Source organism: Colias eurytheme, chromosome 8 (assembly GCF_061535395.1).
Source record: "Colias eurytheme isolate Ceu_HAF_F1 chromosome 8, ilColEury1 Martin Lab GWU primary, whole genome shotgun sequence".
Taxonomy (NCBI): Eukaryota; Metazoa; Arthropoda; class Insecta; order Lepidoptera; family Pieridae; genus Colias; species Colias eurytheme.
Genome location: NC_142987.1, coordinates 3,818,764 through 3,829,303, shown reverse-complemented (window position 1 = coordinate 3,829,303; position 10,540 = coordinate 3,818,764). Strand labels below are relative to the sequence as shown.

The 10,540-nt window shown below is 33.7% G+C and overlaps 1 protein-coding gene across 4 annotated transcripts; it reads left to right on the top strand.

Annotated features, from left to right (window-relative positions):
* Positions 1-3,438: 3,438 nt before the first annotated feature.
* Positions 3,439-10,540, top strand: LOC149906392 (facilitated trehalose transporter Tret1-like). Of its 4 annotated transcripts, XM_090104613.1 has the most exons (10): positions 3,613-3,698; positions 3,780-3,836; positions 5,076-5,121; positions 5,379-5,476; positions 6,609-6,743; positions 7,017-7,100; positions 7,511-7,789; positions 9,223-9,337; positions 9,562-9,696; positions 9,958-10,540. In XM_090104613.1, the coding sequence occupies exons 2-10, from the start codon at positions 3,825-3,827 to the stop codon at positions 10,476-10,478; spliced, it is 1,425 nt and encodes a 474-aa protein (XP_089960739.1). In that variant the 5' UTR covers positions 3,613-3,698; positions 3,780-3,824; the 3' UTR covers positions 10,479-10,540. The 4 variants fall into 4 exon arrangements, with proteins under 4 accessions (XP_089960740.1, XP_089960738.1, XP_089960739.1 ...); XM_090104614.1 differs by lacking the exons at positions 3,613-3,698; positions 3,780-3,836 and adding an exon at positions 3,439-3,561; XM_090104612.1 differs by having other exon boundaries at positions 3,591-3,836.

Sequence of the window (10,540 nt, the reverse complement as noted above, 5' to 3'; positions counted from 1 at the left end):
CACGTAATTGACGCATTTTTATGTGAATGTTAACGAATTCCGAACGTCCACGAATCACTCACTGCAGTCTGAGCGCGGGCGCTGGACGTGGGACGGGACAAATACAACCGGCGCGGCGGTTGTGGCCGGTGTGGGTGAAGTGGCGTGGCGGGGGATGCGCGCCTGCGGCGCAACCGTGGCACAACCGTGGCGTGCCGTCTCGACGCCTTTCCAAAATTATTTCATACAAAATGTAGAAGAAGGACGTGGTGCAAAACAGATTGAAGAGGTGCGCTTATGGCACGCCCGCGCCCGCATCGCTTGTGTTTGACCCGCGCCTAACGCTACAGAACGGCTCCGCCTCCCGCCAAAAGTAAACACATACGTCACCCCGCACGATCATGAGCAATATGACTGGCGCTTACCGCAAGGATGATAAATATGTATGGAGTGTCCGGGTGTGGTAAGACTTTACTTTAGTGGCAGTGAAGCTAGGATAATGTTTCACATATTATTAAGTACTGAAGAAAAAATCCCGACTCACTATCAAATCATATTCTCACAAAGTTTTATTTGTTAAAAAAATTGTATCAGAGAACTTACAATAATAATATGGTGTCATATTATTTCTAATGTTGTTGTTGATGATATAATAATATTATGATGTTATAGTTGTAATGTACTGACATTTTAAAGCATTTGTATTTCCACCGAATTACATATTTTTGTAAGAAATAAGAATAGTATAACCATATTTTGTAGCAAAAATTATTAAACATTTTTAATTATGAATTTGTTTTTATTTGAATAAAATCTCATGTTAATTTAAAACTATAGCTTTTTAATAAAAAAGGACGTTCCAGACACTGCGTTCCCGTGTAATTAGTAATTACGTTGTTTTTTTATATTTTTATTACCTACCTACTTCTTCTTTTCGGAAGGAAAAGTATTTTGCAATTATAAAATAATTTATAAATGTCAGAGATTTGAGGTAACAAAAATAAAACAACTGAATCGATAATCACATTTACTAATGTTAGTTCATAAAAAATCTGTTCGTCCTAATTTAAAGCTAAACTTAGCCTAAGACCTCATTCGCACGAGAGTTAAAAAAGCGTTGCGTTAAAACCCGGCGTTGGCGCTTTTTAAACGTTCTCTCTGTGGTTGTTCATACTAAGACCTCATTCACACGAGAGCTTTTTTAACGTCCGTTAAAAAAGCGTCCAAATAGAACAAATGCATTCCCAAGTATATGTTCACACGTCAGCGCTTTTAAAGCGCGACGCTTTTTTATCGCGCAGTGTTCTATTTTCAACGCTCGGCGTTGGGCGTTAAATAAAATAGACCATAGGAAACTTCTTACTATTATTCAGACGAGCGCTAAAAAAGCGCCGGCGCTGCGTTCAGTATGCCGCACGCTCGCTCAGCGGTAGCACGTGTTTGTTGTGCTTATAATCATCAGAAAATCGATACCATGTCGTGGATTGTTGATCCCGAACTATTAATTATAGATGTGGAGTCTCGTCCGTTCCTGTATTCAAAATCGTTATAGACATTTGAAAATAATTAAAAAAAATTCCGGGGTATTGCCTTAACTCTTCGTACAGTGTCACAAACTGCCCTTTTAAGTATCTCTGTTCATTCAGAGGATGTACCCAGAATGCCTTTTGTTTTCTTTTTCGTCTTTTAATAACACAAATCGCTAGTGCCAATCTTTCTTTCTTTCTTTCTTTCAAATATACCTAACATATAAAAATTAAAACAGTAGGTATTTTTATCATATTCCTTTAGTAACATGTTTATCGATGACGAGTTTGAACAAATACCTAAGTAGGTACCTACAAGTGGTTTATTAAGAACAAACTTTCCGAGGAATTCTAAGCAAATATAATAATATAAATATCATAAAGATATTACGCAACTGACATTACGTAATTATTTTAGCAGAAACCATTTCCACGTCTTACTTCAGTAAGACGTCTCGTCTCTGGCTTCAGCCAGAGACGAGACATGAGTGATTTTAAAGCGTTAGTATGAACAACCACAGAGAGAACGTTTAAAAAGCGCCAACGCCGGGTTTTAACGCAACGCTTTTTTAACTCTCGTGCGAATGAGGTCTTACGCTTTAAAATCACTCATGTCTCGTCTCTGGCTTCAGTAAGACGTGGAAATGGTTTCTGCTAAAATAATTACGTAATGTCAGTTGCGTAATATCTTTATGATATTTATATTATTATATTTGCTTAGAATTCCTCGGAAAGTTTGTTCTTAATAAACCACTTGTAGGTACCTACTTAGGTATTTGTTCAAACTCGTCATCGATAAACATGTTACTTAAAGGAATATGATAAAAATACCTACTGTTTTAATTTTTATATGTTAGGTATATTTGAAAGAAAGAAAGAAGGAAAGATTGGCACTAGCGATTTGTGTTATTAAAAGACGAAAAAGAAAACAAAAGGCATTCTGGGTACATCCTCTGAATGAACAGAGATACTTAAAAGGGCAGTTTGTGACACTGTACGAAGAGTTAAGGCAATAATTTTTTTAATTATTTTAATTATTTTAATTATTTTTAATTTTAATTTTTTTAATTATTTTAATTATTTATTTATTATAATTTTTTTAATTATAATAAATAAATAATTTTTAATTATTTTCAAATGTCTATAACGATTTTGAATACAGGAACGGACGAGACTCCACATCTATAATTAATAGTTCGGGATCAACAATCCACGACATCGTATCGATTTTCTGATGATTATAAGCACAACAAACACGTGCTACCGCTGAGCGAGCGTGCGGCATACTGAACGCAGCGCCGGCGCTTTTTTAGCGCTCGTCTGAATAATAGTAAGAAGTTTCCTATGGTCTATTTTATTTAACGCCCAACGCCGAGCGTTGAAAATAGAACACTGCGCGATAAAAAAGCGTCGCGCTTTAAAAGCGCTGACGTGTGAACATATACTTGGGAATGCATTTGTTCTATTTGGACGCTTTTTTAACGGACGTTAAAAAAGCTCTCGTGTGAATGAGGTCTAAATGCTGCATATCCAGTTTCTAAGTGATGCATTCATGTTAAGCCTAATAAGGGCGATATGTTTTTTGGGGCGACAAAATTTGAAATGATGTTTTTAAAATTTCCTGTCAACATATTTTGTTAACTAAATAATTACTTAAGTAATGAAAAGGATTAAAAATAGATTAATTCTACATTCTACTATGAGATGAAGTAGTCTTAATATAGTAAGTTTGCATAATTATTATCTAATTAGTAGAATTAGTATAGGTAGTAGAAATAGTATAAATGGGGAGTTTTTCACTCGATCAAAAAAATATATTTAAGCAAATTTAGCTGTCGACGATAACGATGCTAACACTTTTCGGCTAATGGTGTAAATGTATAATCTATCTTTGTCTAATGCGAAATATACCGTTAGTACACATTAGTTTGTGCGGCTGGTTGTTTGTTAAGTACTAGAATAACACATGATTTATACAAATAATATGTACTTGAATATCGTCCGCGGGTGAAACCGCGCGGCACACCTAATAGGTATTATAAAAGGAGCGTCTAAGGTATTTATTCCAACGATTTTCCTGTTACGGTTGTTTTGGTGCAGATGTGAAAACCTGTTATGAATGAAATACCTACGCATTTCTTAAATTGTTTTCACAGATTGTTTTGTTTCTTAAAGGATATCGACGTATCTTCGGTACAGTTTTCATCCAATTATTGTATACTGAATGAAAAAACAATAGTAGTTTTATATATTGTCATTGCATTATTTTTTTAGTGTTATGTGAATTTTTAAACAAGAATTTATTTGATACTTCGCAAAATGAAGTTATATGTAAGTATGAACTATACGCCGTTTAGCTTTTAATAACAGGAAAATATGTACTTTATTAACATAATATATATTTTCTTAAGAAATCATGAAGACCGAACACTTTTTCCTTCTTATTGCTTCTTCTTTAAAATAGTTTACTTGTTCTGTTTTTTTTTAAACTGATGTGAAAAAAGGAGGATGTACTTAATTCGACTATTTTTTGGGTTTGTTTTCTCTGAATTTTGACAGCTTGAACCGATTTTGATGATACTTTTTTATTTGAAAGCTAACCTTCCAGTTGTCACATTTTATTTGGTCCTTGTTCTGATAATTTAAAGGCGGGTTAGTATCTATTTTGTAAATAGAAAAAATATAATAGATCGAATTTACTTATTAAAAAATTATTGTATCTAATTACTTATTTCTTCTCTGTCGATGTTCAACTTAACTTACTTTCTTATGACTTAAAGGTACATAAAATGCTTACTTTGGGGTGCAGCTTCATTCCGGTATATTTGAGGTGACGTAACTCTCTCGTAAACCTTCATAAGAGGCCGTATCCCAGCTGTGGGAACATATATGTGCTGATGATGATGATGATATACAGCCATACTAACTAATCTATATATATATACAGGGTGTCCCGCTTTCGGTATACTAAGCGCGAAGGGACTTGTAGTTTTGCAAACACTGATCACATAAAAAATACTTAAATAACAAAATTACGCGAAAAATTTTTTGTTAAATTTTTCCTTAAAATCCATGTATTCGTCTCTAGCTTCGCGCAGCCGGCATATTATACCGCTTCGCTAATGTGAGTATTTTGTCTATGAAAACATAATCTTAAACGATAGCTCACATGCGGGTGGCAAAGTTGGGCGGTTTGCTTGTTGGGGGTGTACACATGGAATTTTAAGAATTCCTCTATTTAAAAAAAAAATGCGTCTGGAATTTTATAATTATTTTTTACGTACTCAGCGTATGCAAAACTACAAGTCCCTTTGCGCTTAGTATACCGAAAGTGGGACACTTTGTATAAAACTCAAAGGTGACTGATATAGTGATCTATCAACGCACAGCCCAAACCACTGGACGTATCAGGCTGAAATTCGGCATGCAGGTAGATGTTAGGACGTAGGCATCCGCTAAGAAAGGATCTCCCGAAATTCTTGCGGGACCGGGGAAAAACGGGGATGCACGTACAAAGTCGTGGGCGGAAGCTAGTAATTAATATACTTAGTTCTGATTTTTATATTGCAGGTAATGGAAGACCGTAGATACACGCAATATGCTGTTACAAGCGCTCGTAAGTAATTGTGTAAAAGTAATCCTTTTACACATTCGTTTGTTGTACGAAATAAGATCTGAATTTACTGTTTTTTTTTGTATACGATGTTTTTTTACATTTTACTTATTATCTCCGAAACTTTTATGGATTTTATCGATTTTACACTAGAACATAAATACTTCACAGCTAGTAGTTCGCGCCCCTATCCCATCACTTATGTAATTGTTTTGTTCTCATCATAGACGATCATAAAATTGTACTATTGTATATTTCAGTTGCATTAGTTACTACTACATCGGGTTTAGCATCAGGGTGGTTTACTCCAATGATGTCACATGTTATAAACCATCGGACATCTATCGACGTGGATGGTGCAAGTATATATTTTACTAGCTGTTCCCCGCGGTTTCACCCGCATTGCTCCGATCCTGTTGGTCTTAGCGTGATGATATATAGCCTAAAGAATTTTTCAAATCGGACCAGTAGTTCCCGAGATTAGCGCGTTCAAACAAACAAACAAACAAAATCTTCAGCTTTATAATATTGTTTAGATTTAATTCTTCAATTAATATGTCATGGATTTGTTATTTCATTTAAAAAGTACCTACACACAATTTTTTGGATATAACTTGCTTTACGCTCGCGGCTTCGCCCGCGTTTTCAAAGAAAAACCCGCATGGTTCCCGTTCCGGGATAAAACCATGGACTAATAGAATCTAACCTATCTTATGTGATAATCCAAGTTAAGTGCTAAATTTAATTGTAATCGGTTCAGAAGTATTCTCATCACTTAACTCTTAATAATATTAGAACACTTCATAAATATAATCTGCTAATTGAAATATAGCACACACATGAAGCAGGACTGAAACGCAAGCGTAAATTCAGGCTTCAATTTCTTGGAACCGTTACGGAACCATAAAGAAATAAGTGCATTTATCAGGTGCTGTTGCAAAGTAAAGTGTTGGTAGCACATGGGTGTAGTGCATATTATAAGTAATAACTTATAACATTCCTAATCTCCTTACTATTTTATTAGTTAGTAGTGTGATAATTTGATATAATATGTTTAGTATTAAGAATTAATTTTATATGTTTAGGATATTTTGATTAACCTTTCTATTTGGAGCCTTGCAAATATTTAAATATAAGTATAGGTAGTCTTTCCGAAAACCAGCTTTTATGATTATTAGGTATTGACAAATATATTAACTTAACTTAACTAATCTCTTACCATTTTAGTTAAAAATCAGATTACTAGTTACCGTATCGGAATGGCGAATAAAAATAATGATTTGAATAACGTGTAATAAATCACTACATCCCTTCCCTATGTCCCTTTGTATGCTTTAATCTTTAAAACTACGCAACGGATTTGGATGCGGTTTTTTTTAATAGATAGAGTGATTCAAGAGGAAGGTTTTAGTATATAATTTATTGGGTTTTAGACAAAGCGGGCGAAGCTGCGGGCGGTAAGCTAGTTTAATAATAAACTATAATTTCAGCTTGAAACATGGTGGATATCATTTCTACCATCACCTGGATATATGTTCGGGAGTTTGTTAACACTTTTTGTTTGTGATCGCTTTGGCAGGCGACCGACTGTGTTATTCAGTGCTCTATTTTTTCTTATTGGAATGGTAAGTGAAGATAATTGCAAGATATACAAATAAAATTATCTTTGAACTAGAATCATTGCGACACATTTCAATTAATTAGCTGCTTAATTTTTGCATTCTTGTTAACTTATCACTTATAAATTCATTGCATTCTTTTTATCAACATATTCTTTAATCTTAAACTGATGTGTAATATGTATTGTTAATTAAAACCAAAACCATCTCGAATCTCATGAGTTCGCTTAAAGAAAGTTCGTTTAGAACGAAATACGTATAAGAGGATTATCTTTTCAGATATTTTCTGCAGCAGCGAATAAAGCTTGGATGCTGTGTGTTGCTATGTTTCTTTGGGGCATCGGTTCGGGTATAGTATCTGTTGTATGTGATTTTTATACTCAAGTTAATATTTCTTACCTTCAACTTTATCATTTTCAATAATTGTAAATTTTGGATTTTTGGATTTTTTCATGAAAATTGTTACACAATTTCGACTTACGCGCTTTATGAAGACGCTTTTTCTCTCACATATAATCACATTGCCGGGTATATTATATTCGAAAGATATTATTATAACCGGCAATGTGACAAAGAGTACCTAAAGATATTGAATCTGAAACTATTTATAGGTAATTAGTTTTAACCTTAATTATAACTGGCAAGTTATAAAATACATAATATATTGATTGGTGCATGAGATTCTAAATTTAAATTTGAAAATTCTCCATCGCTTTTTTTTCTTTGTAAATTAACGTTGAAAAAGATTTACCAACTATAAATTTTTTTCACAGGTAATAATAGTGTATGTGTCAGAAATAGCAGAACAAGATATTAGAGGCAGGCTTATTGGTGTGACCAGTTTTATGGGCTATATCGGGAGCCTGTTCATCGTTGGTATTGGTTCTCTGGTGTCTTACAGGGCCTTTAATTACTGGCTCCCACTTTTGCCAGTACTATATTTTGCAGCTTGCTATTCTATCCCTGAGTCTCCGTATTATCTTATAAAGAAAGATAAAATTGAAGAAGCTAGGGATGCGTTGAAGAGATTACGTGGTGACTGTTCTGATGTAGTGAGTAAGATCGCTGATTTGATTGCTTTTTAGTAGACTTTGGCATTAAATGTTAATATTACGAACAAAAAAAAATATTCTGTGCTTTGTGCGAACCAAGGAAATACGGAAATACGAAATGGTCGCATGTGATTTTATATTTACCATAGAAATCTAAATAACAAGACACATAGAAGTGCTATAATGTCATAATTCATATGAAAACCGCTGGACGCCAAAATCAACACATTTAAACCGATAGCTAAACAGTACACACAAGTAAACTATGCCTTTTATTGGACAGATTGATTTTAGTGAAAACTACCTTAAATATTAAATTAAGCTTTTTAATATGTATCCTAACGCACGAATTTACGGTTTATTTTAGAATAACATCCCTAAGTATATGAGACGTTTTGTTTCTTTTTGTTCCAATACGAAAAAATTCGGCTTTTCTACAACAGAAGTTGTCAATTTTCAATAGATATAACTTTGAACATAAACTCATAGAAATAAGGTTGAAATTTGTGTTAAACGTGATAATAAGAATGGTAGACTGTGTCATTCATTGTTATTGCACGCCTCATAAGCGAAGCGTTGAGGTGGGTACTACTGTCACTTCGCGAAAAACATCTGATTTTTCAAACTTAAAATGTCTTTATGTATCATACATTGCACTTGTAAGATAATACATACACACACATATTAAGAAAAAACACTATTTTTAACGTTCATGATATTTTTGATGTCATTTTTGTTATTTAAACTAGTTAAAAAACAGTTTAAAAAAGTTCTGTCTTGGACGTCCGTGTGTCTGTATGTGCGGATCCTTTTTCTTGTTAACACGATAGCGACCGAAATACTTTACTAATCGAGTCTTTTTTTTTCTCTTACGCTTGAGTATGCTCAGGAATAGAACCCTTTCATTTTTCAGGGTCTGATTCGATGTGGTTTAATTGTTATTAAATAAACAAAAATAATAATTAATAAATATTTATTAAAAAAAAAATTATGAGGCGTGCACTTTTGGATTTTCCAAATTATTTCGATTACTATGGTGACACTCGTAATACTTGTAAATATTCTATAATTTTAAGGAAAAACGGCATTATTTCTAAAAAAGAAATATTTACCGATGAAATATTATTCCTTTATTAGTATAATTACAACTTGTGGAAGAATTTCCGCAATGGGATATGCTGAAACACACCATGTTTATACACATACGTCTCCAGAGGAACTGAACAGTGACGAACACGCTGGTGTTGTGAAAGTCACCTGAGTGGCGACAAGGTCACGCGCGCTTACGACTTCTAGTGTCTTGTTATTTAGATTTCTATGATATTTACATATCAATTGTTAAATAGTTTTAAATATGCTGCCGTCGTATTATTATCGTTAACAAAAGAATTATTTCTTCCAAAATTGCTCATAATTTTTTTTTTACTTTATAGGGACAAGAGCTTGAAAGAATGATATCTCACGTTAAAAAAGAAATGCAACATTCAACGTCGATTTTCGAACTCTTCAGAAGAATAATTTACGTTAAAGCTATCGTAATTGTTTTTGGTAAGACATATATTGCACGTTTCTGTCATAACAAAATGTATTGTTTTTTTTTCTTGTTTAGCTTTGTTAATATCTCCTGTAGGTACTTAGTAAAAAAACTATACACAGCAAAAATTATAGAGCCGCGTCGTTTTAAAAGCGTATCCACGCCGCGCATCTTGTATCCAATGAAGAGATGTTACTTGACTAGATTCGTAGATTAAAATATTTTTAATGATTTTCAGGTTTTAAATTACTTCAGCAATCATCAGGGACTGTATCATATTACCATTTTTACTCTCGAATACTTGGCGAGAGTACGTTTTCTATTTCAATGGATAACTTGATAATTATAGTTTTGGGTGTCCAGGCTGTTGCGGGTAAGTTTATTTAAAATTTATCTATTATTAAGTGATTAACTGTACAAAACTCATAATAATGCAACGAACCGATATTTGCCCAAGTACCTAAAATAATAAATAGCTTTTGAAAGCATCGGTAATTCACGAAGAAGAACATGGGCAGCTCAGTCACTAGTGCCCGTCAAATTATTTACAATTTTACAAAACCTGAACCATGGTACATAATTAATTTATTTAAAAAAAATTACTTACGTTTTACATAAATACTTTTCATTACAGGTATCCTTGCAGCAGTTCTAGTCGATTCGCTGGGACGACGACGTCTGCTCATTTGTTCTTTCATTGGTGCAAGTATTTGTATCGCACTCGCTGCAGCATATTTCTTCATTCGCGACGCAATCCCCGTCAGCCAGATTCTTAAAAGCATCGCTGATGTGCCGTTATTTACGATTCTGCTATTCGTCTTTTTCGCTGATGTCGGTTTAAATTCGATTGAGGAAGTGTTAAAGGCTGAAATGTTCCCTATAAATGTGCGAATTACTGCCATAGTCGCGTCAAACCTTTTTGGATCTCTTAGTATTCCTATTAATCAATTGTATTATATTGCCGAATATGCTATAGGCATTGCTGGTTGCATGGGCGTGTATGCTTTGGTAGCCTTAATTGGCGTGATTTTTACATATTTTATGCTCCCCGAAACGAATGGTAAGAGTTTGAGCGAAATTCAAGATTTACTCCAGGGTAAAAAGAATAAAAATGTTCAGGAAATCACGGATATAGAGGGAATAATAGAAAGTTGATTGTTATGTATTGATAATCTAGATAATGTCTAGATAGTTATGAATCAAATTTAATTATTATA

What these genes read in the sequence shown, in the direction of transcription:
- LOC149906392 (XM_090104612.1), top strand. An exon ending in TATTTTTTCTTATTGGAATG is followed by an intron (nt 6,744 to 7,016) that starts GTAAGTGAAGAT and finishes TTATCTTTTCAG; the next exon opens with ATATTTTCTGCAGCAGCGAA. An exon ending in GGGTGTCCAGGCTGTTGCGG is followed by an intron (nt 9,697 to 9,957) that starts GTAAGTTTATTT and finishes TTTTCATTACAG; the next exon opens with GTATCCTTGCAGCAGTTCTA.